The following is a 15,370-nucleotide window of genomic DNA, read 5'->3' on the forward strand; positions in this document are numbered from 1 at the left end:
AATGTAATAAGTGCCTATGTACCACAAGTAGGATGTGATGAAATAGACAAGGAAGTGTTTTGGAGAGAGATGATGCAAGGAATACCAGGCAAAGAGGATGAGATGATAGGTGGTGATATGAATGGACATGTAGACAATAAGAAAGGAGAATATGAAAGATTAGATGGAGAGTATGGTTTTAGTGGGAAGATTGAGACTGAAGAAAGAATCCTGGATTTTGTAGTATCATATAATCTTGCTGTGGTTAATACTTATTTTAGAGAGAAGGAAGAACATTATATAACTTATAAGAGTGGGAGTAATAGATCATAGATTGATTATTTTATGTGGAAGAGAGAGAGTGTGAAGCGAGTAAAAGATTGTAAAGTTATACCAGATGAGAGAGTAACTACACAACATAGACTGATGGTAATGGAAATATGGTGTAGTGGGAAGAGAATATACAAAAACAGAAAGAACACAGGAGAAAAATTGAAAGGAAAAAATGAATAAGACAGTGTGGAATATCGAGGGAGACATAAATGATGTGTGGAATAGATTTGCTAGTTGTGTAAAGAATACTGCAAAGGAGATTGTTGGTGAGAGTAGGCGTAGAATGTCAGGAAACAAGGAAACCTGATGGTGGGATGAGGATGTTAAAAAAATCACAGAAAGTAAGAAAAAGCAATTCAAAGTATGGTAGAAGTACAAAAGGAGAGAAAATTGGACGGGGTATAAACATTTGTGCAAATAAACTAAATTAAATTAAAACTAATTCAATATACCTTAGGATAAAAAAACAAAACTATCTGATATCACAACTTCTATGTTATTGTGCTTTAAAATAAAAAACCATATAATTTTCAGAAAAAAATATCAAATTTCATAATATTTTATTAAGTAACTCTATAAGTACTTGCATTATTCTAAATTATTTGAAATTAAAGCTTGTTTAATATAATATATGGATTAAAAAATAAAAACATTTTGGTAACTTGTCCTCTATGAGTAGTTAACCTTTTAAGTTAATAATTATGTAATTTTTGGTAAATGTGCTTAAATTTTTTTTAAATATTATTCAAATATGTACCAAGATATTTTAATAAAATTAATAAAAAAGTACAATAATATACTTGTTAAATTAGAATATTTGTATTTTGGAAACATTATTTTAATCATCAGTCCTAAAAATAAACTTTTAAATATGTTTAGCAAAGCATTCATTAAATATTTATAATAAATACTATCATTTGATTAATTAAATTTAACACTTACGAAGAAATACAGTGGTATGAACCATTACAACGAAAATCATCATTATTACAAGTCATTAATGTTTCACAATCATATTCATCACTATTGTCAGTGCAATGGGATTTTCCATCACATCTTTGAGAAGCAGATATACATTGACTATCGGAACACCTATAAATGTATAAAATAAATATATATTTGTTACTCATCATAATTCAAAATTAGGATTGCCTTAAAGAAGAAAATTAAAGTTTGTGGTATACTCATCTCCAATGTCAATAAACACTAAAATTTCATAAATTAAATGTAGTATGATTAGTATGAGTAAATAAATTAATGTGAAATTTTTTATTCAATTAAAAAACAGCTAATTTGATTTGATACTGTTTGGTTTAAATTCTAGTCTACTATCATTTCCCCTCCTAATTTTTCAAATTTTAATAAGACAAATGTGGAAGATACATGATATTTTCTAAAAAGAATGAAGTAATAATTTTTAGTTATACAGGATGTAAATCTTTCGAACCATAGTAATGTATGGGCGAGTATGCTGGTAAAGTGTAAAATAGGACCTCGTTTTTTTTTTTTTATTTTCCAAAATTGGAGGAATTTTGGAATAACCCCCCCAAATTTCTCTAAAATTAAAAATAAATCATACCACAATATTCCCCGCGAAATTCTCATACAAATTGAGTGGTCACTCGATTTTTTGTAACTTTTGCGCCCTCCCCTGAACTTTGGGTTCAAAGTTGGAAAACAATTTCACATTAGTGTGACCTATCAATTTGTATCGTAATTTTACAGGGAGTCCTGTGATGTAGTTTATTTTTAGTATAAACGATTAAATAACAAGAAAAACCGAAAAAACTTACAAATATGTAATATTTATGCATTTTTATTGCACAAAAAAAGAAGCTATATTTTAAAGGTTATCTAATATTATGTGCAACTTAATAAGTGACTATTCAATAGTGAACAGTATTTTTCGAACATTTAAATAAACATTAACAAGCTCAGTGATGTACCATATTCTCATTATTGATTAATTTCGGAAAAGAGTAGTGTGCCGATTACATTAAAATAATTATTTCTAATTATCCTATTGTAATAAAGTTAAAAATATTCATTTCAATAGTATAATTGTTTTATTTTCGGGACCTAAAAAGAAAATTTTTTATAATTTTATAACAGTTTCAATGATAAAAATTATAATCGGTTTGAATAAATAATAAAAGACGAAATAGACTCATGAAATTAAAAAAATATCACATTATTTGTGGGTTTTTCGGTATTTCTTATTATTTAATCGATTAAACTAAAAATAAACTACATCACAGGACTCCCATTGAAATTTCAATACAAATTGATGGGTCACACTAATGTGAAATTTTTTTCCAACTTTGAACCCAAAGTTCGGGGGAGGGCGCAAAAGTTACAAAAAATCGAGTGACCACTCAATTTGTATGAGAATTTCGCGGAGAATATTGTGGTATGATTTATTTTTAATTTTAGAGAAATTTGGGGGGGTTATTCCAAAATTCCTCCAATTTTGGAAAAAAAAAAAAAAAACGAGGTCCTATTTTACACTTTACCAGCATACTCGTCCATACATTACTATGGTTCGAAAGATTTACACCCTGTATAAACATGCAAGAGAACATAAAACAGATAGCAGTATACACACTAATATATTGAATTTTTGGAGTGGTACAAATATGAAGACAGAGCATATTAAATTCTATGCCATACTCGTGTAAAAAAACATCTAGTGTTTTAATACTCACTCTATTAGAACATCTTATATTGATTATATTATACCTTAATAGTTTTAACACTTAAATTTTACAGAATATTATTAATAAGTTACTTAACAAAAAAAATTTAATTAAATAATAATTGATATCCACAAAGCACATATAAAAATAAAATATTTGCATTATATTGTTGTTTTATTATGGAATAAATTTAAAAGTTCTATGTACAACTTTTAATAAAGTTTGAAAAATATAACATCCAAAATAAGTAGTACATATTGTAATTAATAAAATAAGTTTTATAATTTTTATTACCAACTTAGATATTGACAAGTAATTATGATTTCTAATTAATAAGTTACAAATTAATATTTTTTATCATTTTAATAAACTACATTAAAAAAATTGATTTTATGAAATAGGATTTCATTAGCACTAAGAAACTTTATTTCAGGTAATTAGACTTATTAGATCTAATATTTTTAGTAGTAATGTTTACAATAAAAATCTCAAGAATATTTCTTTGATAGAGGATATGGGTATTGAAAAACCTGAACTCTCAAATATGGGACATATTGCTGAAATCTAAAATAAATATTACAATGATACTCTCACGAAATTCATATTCAAATTAAGACGTTATTCAATTTATTTTCCAAAAAATGATATAAAATTATATGAATTATAAAATTATTATGGCATATAATACATTGCCAAAATTATTATTTTGTTGGAGTTTTAATTTTAAATCAAGTATTATATAAATATTACAATTCAAATAAAGAAAAAAATTTGTTTTTATTATGTACATTTTTTGATTTATCAACTATTAGTTACTTTTTAAAATTGTGTCTTATAATTTATTAGAGTGTCAACTTTAAACTTTACATTATAAAATAGACAATAATCATCCAATTAAGGAAATGACTTGTTGATAATAACTTTTGGACCAGTATTTCAGAAAATATTAACAATATAAATCACGACTGAAGGTGAGGAGTGGGTGCTACTATTTTTATCACTTTTCATTTCCTTGCCATACTCTTTCTCCTGCCTAATTAGAAAAATGAAATTAAGTTTTGAAGAAATTATTATCTATTTTATAAGCTAGTAAAATATGTATGTTAATATTTGAAAATTGAAATTAACACCCCTATAAGTTATGGGATGATTCAAAAAAGTAATTAATAGCTAATAAATAAAAAAAATGTATGTAATTAAAAACAATAAAATGTTTATTTTAAATTTTGTATTTATTTTGTGAGTAATGCAGTATTCGGGTGGTTTATGATAAACCATATATAGTAAGGAATAATAAATTTACCTAAACTCAAATTCTGTACAATTTCTTGCTAAACATCCAATTTCATCAGTTTTATCACCACAATCATTTTCATAATCACATCGCCAGCGTCCCGGAATACATCTTAAAATCAAATACTATAAATGTATATTGAAGAATTGATATTATTGATAATTAAAATTATTACTTTGACTTTAAACACAAATTATTAAATTAACGCTTGTATAGGCAGACATAGGAGGCACAGCTCCTCATAATTGTCAATAGTACATTACCAAATGTCTGTTACGAATGATTATATATGTGTAGAATTATAAAAAATAAAGTAAATAAATATTTTAATAATATAACTTGACAGTTAAAAAACTCATCACAGTGGGATAGCAGCACAATGAGGACGTGGCATAGTTGGGTCCAGTATAGATTTAATCTGACAGTGATTAAAATCACTATCATAAGAAACGCTTCGATGCCAATCTGTAGATAATGTTTAATTCTAAGAAATTGGTGAATAATTACAAAAGCAACATCAACTATTTCTTTAATTATATCCAGATTAGTAATTCTTAGATTCAAAAATATAATATAAAATTATATATTATATAATTGTTATGTTTTCAAATTATTATTCATTTTGATTTTTAATATGTTAAAAGTAATAATTTTTAACCTTCTTTATTTCGTCCTTTAAAGTGAAAGTTTATAATAATAAAAAAAAATGAATTTATTACCATATCTTTTAGCTCAACCTTATTTAGGGGGTGGGGGGGATTTAAAAAAGCAATTTTTGCACACAAGTTAAGCTTTTTCAATTTAATTTTTGGAAATATTCCTGAAATATTAACACTTTTAGTTAATCTTAAGCTTATATTATACAAGGTGATTTTTTTATCACAACCCACTCAATTACTTACAAAATAATAATAAATAGAACATTTTTATTTTCGATTATCTTTAGTTACACATCATTCTTGAATTATTAACTATGTAATACTTTTTAAGTTCATCCCTTATGCCTGGTAGGGGTGTCAACTTTGTTTTTTTTAAATGGGAACAAATATTTTGAATTTAATAAAATGTTTGAGTTAAAAACTCATTAAAAATTTAAGAGTAAATGGCATTTAAATTTTTAATATAACTTTATTTGTTTATTAGATATAAACATTTAAAGTTTCAAATTTTTGAGTTAATATACAAATATAGGTAGCTAATTGGTTTTTTTTGATATTGCTGTCACAGTCACGGATTGTTTATTACAATTATGACTATCAATAGATATACTTTTTGTATTGTTAGTTAGTGTATTTATAAACTCACAAAAATGTTCCTTACTACCATTGATAATAACAATTCTGTGTACCTGCTAATATTGATGTCACAAAAAACCAATTAGCTATCTGTATTAGTAATCTCTTGTGTATTATATATGTATATTAACTCAAAAATTTAAAACTTTAAATGTTTATATCTAATAAACAAATAAAATTATATTAAAAATTTAAATGTCATTTACTCTTAAATTACAAACTCAAACATTTTATTAAATTCAAAATATTTGTTCCCATTTAAAAAAAACAAAGTTGACACCCCTACCAGGCATAAGGGATGAACTTAAAAAGTATTACATAGTTAATAATTCAAGAATGATGTGTAACTAAAGATAATCGAAAATAAAAATGTTCTATTTATTATTATTTTGTAAGTAATTGAGTGGGTTGTGATAAAAAAATCACCTTGTATAATATAAGCTTAAGATTAACTAAAAGTGTTAATATTTCAGGAATATTTCCAAAAATTAAATTGAAAAAGCTTAACTTGTGTGCAAAAATTGCATTTTTAATCCCCCCCTGTGATTAGGTAAAGTGTTAGTTTTTTATGTTATATTATGTTGATTTGTTAATTTTTGAAAAAATTATGGCAGTGTTAAGTATTAAAATATTTCATGTTAAACAGTGATTTTACATAAAAATTACATTTTTTGTTAAATTCGACGGCCATTTTCTGATAGAAGATAAGTCGTCGGTATAAATTTTTTTTTTTAAATTTTATAGTACATGACATAAGATTTTATTTGGTATATGTTTAAAGGATGTAGTATTTTCGGAACATTTTCAAAAGTTAATTTGAAAAACTTAGTTTTTGTAAAAATATTGCTATTTTAAATGCCCCCCTGTGAGCAATTTAAGTGTTAGATTTTTAAAAAAATGATATCAAATGAAAAAGAAATATCTAAGGTTTTCATATAAAAAAAAAATGATATTAATTTGTTGATTTTTGAAAAAGTTATGGAAGTTTCAAGAAATAAAAAGTGAAAAAAAATGACAAAATTTACCAATTTTAAAAATTGTTATTTTTTGGAGATTTCCCCCATTTGTGGTAACAAGGGAAAATTTTTTTAATTTTTAAGGGTAATTTCATCAACTAGATGCGATTTATGATCTTTTGACGTATTGTTGAAAGACATCGGTCCAGTGAGACCTGAGAAAAAGTGGCAACAGATATAAAAAAAAAAACATCATATTAAAGCCAATACATTTTCAGCTTTGCATCGAAGCTAATATGTAGGATTAATATTTTTGACTTTAATCTGAGAGGACAAAAAATTTATAGGACTGAAAGAAGTTGAAGTTAATAGCTGAGGAAGTATTAAATAACTTCGTAATTAGTATAGTATAAGTTTTTATCATAGTAGTAAGCATGGAAAAATTAATCTTTTGACGTAGTAGCCTTATTTCCGAATTTTCCGATAAATATAATGATTTTTTTCTTAAAAACTGGTTAAAAAAAAAAAGCATAGAATAGAATAAAATAAATGAGCTTATTAATTTAACAAACTTATGGATTAAGCAAACTAAGGGCATAACAATGGGAAATCTGCTATCACCATTTTTAACAGAACTTTTCATTAGTTGGTTTGAAACAAATTTAAAGAATACCTATGGTTATTTTCCAAAATTTTTGTTAGGCATGATATTTTAGCAGCAATAAACAAATATTTTAGTACAGAGGTCTTCATAAAACATTTACAATCCCTAGTAATCTTATGACATATTAACATTATCAATAAGTAATATTATCAAATTTTGCCAGTTTACAAAGTTTAATAACACATTTTTCAGTGGGCCAAGATCTCAATTAATTAAATTATTTTTATTTATAAACATTTATATTGCCTCTCTTATTTAAGTTCTTTTTAATTAATTAAACAGTTTCTATAGTTTACTATTTTAGTAGCTCTTGGTTCATAAGAGGTTGCTATCTTTATGATGAGTGATTAAAATTTTCTTTCCCCTACATTTAACTCAAGTTATTTCAGTTTCAATTGACATTAAACATCATTCTTCAAGAGATACTTTTGTAGTGTTTTGTTACTTGCGGTTTATCATTTAATTTTGATTTCATTTGATAAAGTGACTTTTCATTGTTACTGTTAATTTGAGCTATTTTTTCTTTATCACTTGACATACCTTTGTTATTTTCTAGACTTAAATTTTCATAAAATTCCAGCTTAAGTATAAATTTTTTTAAGTGATTGCCCCATACAGAAAAATCTTATTAGTATCTTCATGTTACATTGCCCTATTTATCTCTGATGCCATCAAATACATATTGAATAAGTGAATCATCTAAGAAATCACCTTGTAAATCCATTTTTTTCATTTTAAGCAATATTGTTAATGAGGATCATTATTTTGTTTAAAGTGTCAATCAATGAAAAATAACAACTATCGATAAATGACTCGTTTTTCTTTGAAAATATTCCATTTCACTATTCCCCTTTCTGAAAGAACAGATATAGCTGCTGTACCAGTCACTATGCACATTTACCATATATATTTTTTTCTGTATCAAACCACTTAAACACAACACTAGTGTCTTTTAAATCAAATTACTTATTAATTTAGAAATGGTGTATGGAAACGCGTAAAAATCAGGAACATATTAGATAAGAATAATTTTTTTAATAATATAATATACTATCATTTAATGGGAATAATAAATTTAAATTGATATAAATAAAAATACAAATTTAGATGTTTATTTAAAAAAACTACTAAATTTTTTTATTTGGTTTTTGAAAAAATAAATATATATATTTATATTTTTTCAATATTGGAGTTTATGTATTATATAAACATCAATATTATTACAGAAAATAAATTTAAAAATGAAAAAGTGATTTTATGTTACTTAGGTAGAAAACCTGGAATTTGATATTTCAATTATACTGAACACTATTTTACATTGTTATTTTTAGCCTCTTATCCTTTTTAAATAAAATACATACTTTCCATTAGCACATTTAAAATATGTAGGGTCACAGGTAGTGTTGAAGCAAGATGGTGGTTCATCCTCATTGTCAGGACAATCTCTTTCTCCATCACATTTCCATGTTTGATGAATACATCGACCACTATTGCAACGTAATTCATCAGGTGCACAAGTGCGTAATGTGCAATTCTGATGCTCATCTGAATCATCATCTTTACCACAATCGTTTTCACCATCACAAATAAATACTTTGGGAATACACTTCCCACTGATTAAACATTTAAACTAGAAAATTTATTACATTTAGTATATATAGTTAAAATAATTATTCTACTAATGTTACTTCTTTTGTTCCACATGTTTTTGATTTGCAATCACTTTCGTCTTCGCCATTTTTACAATCGTTTTGACCATTACATTTGAGCTGATTAGATATACAAACAGGTATTGATGAAGTGTTGGTACCATAATGGCATTTAAAATCTGTATCAAGACATGTATACTGTAAAAAGAATCAAATTTAAATGGCTGAAACTTTTTTAAAAGAACTTTTTAAATACATTTTCACAATCTTCTTCATCAGAACTATCTGTACAATCAGATATACCATTACAAATTTGTGAAGGATGAATACATTGATTGTTGTTACATTGGAATTGCCCTGGTGTACAATGAAAATCAGTACAATTGGCAGGTTCATCAGATCTATCACCACAGTCATCCTTAATACAAATAAATATAAAAAAAAAGAAAGTAATTAATTAAATCAAAATTATCACATACATGTTTATCACAGTGCCACCAAAAAGGTATACATTTAAAAGTATTGGCACACACAAAATAAGATGATGAACAATTTGCAATACAATTCATGTTATCTGGTGCTAAAATGAAATCTTGTGGACATGCACAAGTTCTACCTAAAGATGGAGAAATAAGGCAAAGAGCTTTACAGCCTCCATTATTTTTCTCACATGGATTATAAGTTCCTAGAAAGATTAAAAAACTAGCAATCAAAAACATAGTGCATTAAAATTAAACATTAATACCAAATTATTTTCTATTATATGGTTTGAATGTTAATTTATAACTTGTGAAATTTATTATATAGAAAGTTAAAAAATAACTTTAAAATATTTTTTTTATAAAATTTTTGTTGATTTACTTGATGGTTGTAGTAATGGATGAACAATTTTAATATCCATTGGCTTATGAATAAGAGATGTAACATTTTGACATTCCAAGCCAGAATATTTATGACATCTATGAATAGTTTTTGTTTCCCAATCTGACCAATAAATATAACTTTCAAACAATGTGATAGCAAATACATGGTGTAAATTGACTGTAGGATTCATCTCTGACAAAAAAAAAAAAAAAAAAAAAAAAAAAAAAAATGAAGAGATTTAAATATTTTACTAGAAAAGTGAACACTGATCAACTTACTTCTACTCATGACTATTTTCTTATTATAACCATTTAAATCTGAATAGGCAATATAATCTTCTTTCGCATCAGCCCAAAATAATTCTTCTGTTGCTAAACTTATAGCTAATGCATTGGGCCAGCCAAGGGTATCATTTACTATCACTTTTGGATTACTGCCATCCATTCCAGCTTTACCAATATGGGGTACTTCACCCCAATCAGACCAGTACATGTAGCCATGAATTGGGTCTAAAGTAATGGCTCTGGGTTCTTGAAGCCCTTTATTAATTAGGACTTTCCTAAATTGTCCATTTAATTTAGATACTTCAATTGTGTCTTTACCTTTATCACACCAATACAAATTTTTAGCTATCCAGTCAACAGCAATCCCATCAGGGCTGTAAATTGCTGGTCCATGCAAACGCTAATTCACAACAATAAGAAGAATTAATATCTCTATTTGTATCAAATAAATTTTTTATTTTTCTATTCTATCTTGGTATAATTTAAAAACTAAATAAGAATAAATGCATTTTTACTAATCTATATCAGCACATATGCATTGACTTTTTTTATAACAATTAAATACAATTTAATTATTAACATCTAAATATATACAATTTTGGTAAAAATCATTTTTAGTCAAATAGTAAAACCACCACATCAAATAAAATCTTAACTTGAATTTTATATTTCAAAAATTAATAAAAAATAATCTTTTTTATATCTTTATCTATAAATAAAAATCATGACAATGAAAAGAATATAATAAAGCTTTCATAGATTTTTATAATATTTAGAATATTTACAGACATATCCATGACTTCAGGTTTATATGATCGTTTTTCAATCTTATCACAGAGATCATTTTCATAACGATAGTAACAGGTTCAAGGTTATAACTATACAGTAACTTATTTTCATTTGTTTAATAATCAGTTGATAACCACTGTCTGTTTTTTTTTTTTATGTTATTTTTGTTATTGTTTTTGACATTCCTAACATTTTACTCTTCCTTTTTTACACTAACCATTTTCAAATATATGATATATGGCTTTTTACATATTATGTTATTTTCTTAATTATTTAGTCTTCTTTTTTCTTGTTATATAATAGGTAACCAAGTCTCGCTAATTTTCTAACCGTGTTCTCTGTTATTTTTTTGTGGACATTTTTCAATTTCTATTATTTCTTTGTATATTTGTTTACTAAAATAAGATTTTTTTTTTTCAAAATATTGTTCTTGTCAAATTTAATTCTATGTCTACTGTTTTTGGCTTATTTGGCTAGTACGAATTTTTTCACCCTTTGGTAGTGTACGTCATTTTTATGTTATTTTATTCTTTATGCAATTTCTTTTTCTATTTATTTTATATATAAGTCTTGTCACATGAATATGGTATTTCATAGACACCTGGTGTTTGCATTTCCAATAATTCGTCGTGAAGGCTTAAGATTAATTTTTCTTTGATTGTGTTTGGTTTGAAAACAATTATTATTTTGAATTTATTAGTGATTCTTGAAATACAGTCCACAATTCTTTGTTTTTATCTTCGTTTTGCTTATTATATTTTTTTTCTTTCAACTTTTCTCAATTTTTTGTTTATGTTTTAAATTATGTATCTGTTGCTTTGAAGTACTTACTGTAAACATGTTTTTCTTTTTTTTACGTCAACTGTTCTTGCAGCTCTTGTCGTCATTCTAAGTAGTAATACCATATTCTGCGAAAATTGTTACCTAGGTGTATAGTTACACCTTCTTTATGATGCTCAGTGTAGTCTTTACTGGCATCATTGTAAATAAACAGATTATATCAAAACTGATGTTCCCTTTTTCCAAAACAATTTACTGTAATTTTTCCACAACATTCATCAAGTTATTTTGTGTGTGATATAATAGTTATATAGGATATTTTTTTAAAGTTAGGTTTGAGTATTTTTGCTAAATGTCCTAACTTATAAGTTGGAGAGTTCATGATATAGGCAAATGGTCTAAATGATACATATTTTTTTATGAATTTTGGGCACTCAATATATTCTTGGTAATCTTGGTAATAATAATCCTTTTTGTTCTTTTCGTCGGATATTGTTTTCTCTGTTTTTTTGATGACTTGTTTGATTATTAGATTTATTTTTACAATCTCTTAAGATATTACAACTCTTTAGTTTAATGATTTCTTTTTCCTAATCTTCAACCATGAACAATGAGTTATCAATTCTGTTTATTTGGTCTTACATTAGTATTTTTTGAGGATCAAGAAAAATTAAAACCTTTTTCCAAAGATGAACTCTGTAACAAATTTGAAACTTCAACTTAAAACTGAAGACATGGATATATCTGTAAACATTCGAAATAATGAGACTGACAAGTTAGATTGAAAATATTTTTGGGTTAGCAGCATAAAAAATATTTGAATGTCAATATGTGTTTACTTTAAATCATACATATACCAGTGGTTATTAACTAATAAAATATAAGAAAAATATTTGCTAACTTAGTCATATTTATACATGAATTTAGCAATTATATATTAAAATGTTGCTATGTAAATAAAATTAATGTGTATATTACAAATTTCATACATAGGTAAGGGAATTTTCGTATAATTTTTTACAGTGTACAATGTCTTATAATATTCTTTACTGAAGGCTTGGTACATTGTTTTGAATAGGTCAGTACCATTATAACAATAAAATGATAACATACCTAACGTGAAAACATATTCATTAATGGCAAAACGTTTGTTTTAAATATGGGAAATACTAAAAAAGTGACAATAAACTATTGTTCTAATCTCCCTCCTAATATTGTTATAAAAAGTATAATAAAAAATGTGTTTAAAAATAAAATTAAATACTTAACTATTAACTAATTTTTATTATCAAATAACATCCCCAATTTTTTTTAGAATATATTTATACATAAGAGATACTATCATATTTTTTGTGAGAGTTAGAGGAAAAAATAATTAGTAAATTTTTAAATAAAATGTAAATGTTATTTAACAAATGTTACAAATATATGTTGTGTGTTATGACACACTACGTAAAAATAAACCGTAAAATAAAAACAACAGTAAATTTGTGGTCATATAGACACTGCATTTGGATCTCGTGAGAACTGCACGCTCAGCACAGTCACCACCTAGATCCAGCAGGAGGGAAGTGGACTGAGTCTCGCCCTGGACAAGACTGAAGCAGTTTTGTCCACGGGCAGGTACAAGTTCACTCCCCCACAGCTCGCCGTGCTGGGGGAGGAGATTCCGCTTAAGGACTCTATGACTTATCTGGGCTTTGTCATAGACAAACGTCTAAAGTTCGGGCTACACATTACTCGTGCGGCCCAGAAAGTCATGAATTGCCTGGCAGCACTCATGCCCAATATGGGAGGGCCGAGGGAGATGCGGCGCAGATTTTTAGTCAATGTCGTACACTCGGTCCTCCTGTATGGGTCCCGGGTTTGGGCGGATACTCTTGAGTATTTGTCCAAAAACTGTGAAGCCTTGCTCAGAGTGCAGAGGCGGGCGGCAATCTGGACAGTTTCGGTTGGATTGGGTTTGGTTGGGTCTCTTTGGGTCCACGTTCCGAGTCAGGTCCATGGTGGACCTGATGTTGAGGAGCCGGGAGGCGTGGAGACTCGTTTAGGCGTTCGGCGAATCTGTCTTGTTAAAGAAGTAGGAATTGGAACGCCAGAGACAGAGGCAGTCACGCCGCCCGGCACAAGAGGACCTGAGGTGCTGGTTTAGGCCGATGTCTTTGGTTCTTGTTTTTGCTTTTGTGTTTTGTTTTTGTTTGTGAGTTATTTTGCCAACCCTCCCTAATGGTTCCCACTCTGGGATCCGGTTAACGGGAGGGGGCCACACCACGTTGCCAATCAGCTCTTGATTAATTTCGGGCTGATTCACAACGTGGTGGTGTGAATTATTAAGACGGAGTGGGCCGCCCTGAAGTAATGCCTCACGCAGTTCTAGGGCGGCTCACAATAATGCCGGTCGAGAAAAAAAAAAAGACACTGCATTTGAGAGAACAGTTCTGTCTATGTGCGTAACTAGAGTGATCTAGTGATCTTAGAAACAAAAGTAATATAATGAATGACTTTTATCAAATAGGTATTATAAATTCTGAAATATTAATGTTTTATTTTATATTTTAAATTTGTAAAACTATAAACAATTAATCGAGGATATTTTAGGTAGGTAGATGTTATATTTATCTCCTATGATGATTTGCTGTTTATATTCGTAATAACTGTATTAAAAATATATTATGTACCTCAGAAATTTTATTATTGCAGATTCGTTTAATTGTGCTTCCTTGATTAGTGATGTCAGACCAGTAATAACAATTTTCTGAAAAATCATAGTCGATAGCAACAGCATTTGTCAAGTTATCCACTAATATTTCATTTTCAACACCTCTTAAATCAATTTTTTTTAGATAATATTTATTTGCAAAAATAATTGCAGGCTTCTCAACTAAAATTATTACATAGGTATTGATATAAAATTAGTTAAATATTATTAATCGAGTACAAAGAATTTATAATCAATACTTGTTGAAGCTTTGCATGATTGACCATCAGGTAATAAATTATAACCAGCCAAACAGTTACATTTATAAGAGCCAATAGTATTGAAACATATTTGATCACATGGTTTTATGATCTCAGTTGAATTACATTCATTGATATCATGACATACAGACCCAACCACTTTATAACCAGGAAAACATTGACATTCATAACCAACTGGACGGTCTATACATATATGATCACATGGGCGGAACACATTAGTCACATTTTCTAAAAGACACTCATTGATGTCTAATAAAATAAAATTTTAATATAAATAAGGACAATTTTCTATAATGGTATTATTATAATAAAAATCAACAATTTCAGCACAGATGTATTTAAAATTGATTAAAATATTCCCAACAAGACTATTCGTGTAAAAATACTTTTAAATTATATTTCTATATAAATATTTTTATGTTACATAGTTATCTACTTCAAAACCGCAACTAAAGCAATTTATTTATCATACATATACAAAGTGTTTCTTTTAACAATAGCTGCTCGATTTCTCTTCAATTTAATTTTCACTAATTTTTATTAGTGACCAGTTAATTTTTTAGATCATTTTTAATCAAGTGGCTAGCATTTAAAAATTTACTAAGTATATGCTAAGTAGTCTAATATATTTTAACAAATTTTACAACTTTTGATTCCAGTGACTACTATTTTGTAGTAATTTTTTTTTATACTTTTTATGCTTTAAGACTACAAGATATAATATTAACTGTAAATATTTTTCAATTTATTTACAAAATTGTTCAAAATTTAAGATAGCATTTTGTAAAGCAGATTTTAACCAAATATT

General features: G+C 26.9%; 1 protein-coding gene and 1 long non-coding RNA gene across 2 annotated transcripts in view; one reads left to right on the forward strand and one right to left on the reverse strand.

Moving 5' to 3' along the window:
• Positions 1 to 15,370, reverse strand: part of LOC126905336 (low-density lipoprotein receptor-related protein 1) — a 97,651-nt gene that overhangs the window by 27,625 nt on the left and 54,656 nt on the right. The window contains exons 44-53 of the mRNA XM_050684938.1: positions 14,542 to 14,811; positions 14,262 to 14,464; positions 10,009 to 10,414; positions 9,728 to 9,922; positions 9,346 to 9,551; positions 9,123 to 9,284; positions 8,906 to 9,064; positions 8,579 to 8,847; positions 4,312 to 4,413; positions 1,255 to 1,404 (exon numbers count right to left, since the gene is read on the reverse strand). Coding sequence (XP_050540895.1) covers positions 1,255 to 1,404; positions 4,312 to 4,413; positions 8,579 to 8,847; positions 8,906 to 9,064; positions 9,123 to 9,284; positions 9,346 to 9,551; positions 9,728 to 9,922; positions 10,009 to 10,414; positions 14,262 to 14,464; positions 14,542 to 14,811 — 2,122 coding nt within the window. The remainder of the gene's footprint in view (positions 1 to 1,254; positions 1,405 to 4,311; positions 4,414 to 8,578; positions 8,848 to 8,905; positions 9,065 to 9,122; positions 9,285 to 9,345; positions 9,552 to 9,727; positions 9,923 to 10,008; positions 10,415 to 14,261; positions 14,465 to 14,541; positions 14,812 to 15,370) is intronic.
• The window catches only part of LOC126905381 (uncharacterized), a 210,863-nt gene that overhangs the window by 24,166 nt on the left and 171,327 nt on the right, over positions 1 to 15,370 (forward strand). The window lies entirely within an intron of this gene.

This window comes from Daktulosphaira vitifoliae, unplaced genomic scaffold (genome assembly GCF_025091365.1).
Source record: "Daktulosphaira vitifoliae isolate Bord-2020 unplaced genomic scaffold, ASM2509136v1 Scaffold_4, whole genome shotgun sequence".
In the NCBI taxonomy this organism is placed as follows: domain Eukaryota; kingdom Metazoa; phylum Arthropoda; class Insecta; order Hemiptera; family Phylloxeridae; genus Daktulosphaira; species Daktulosphaira vitifoliae.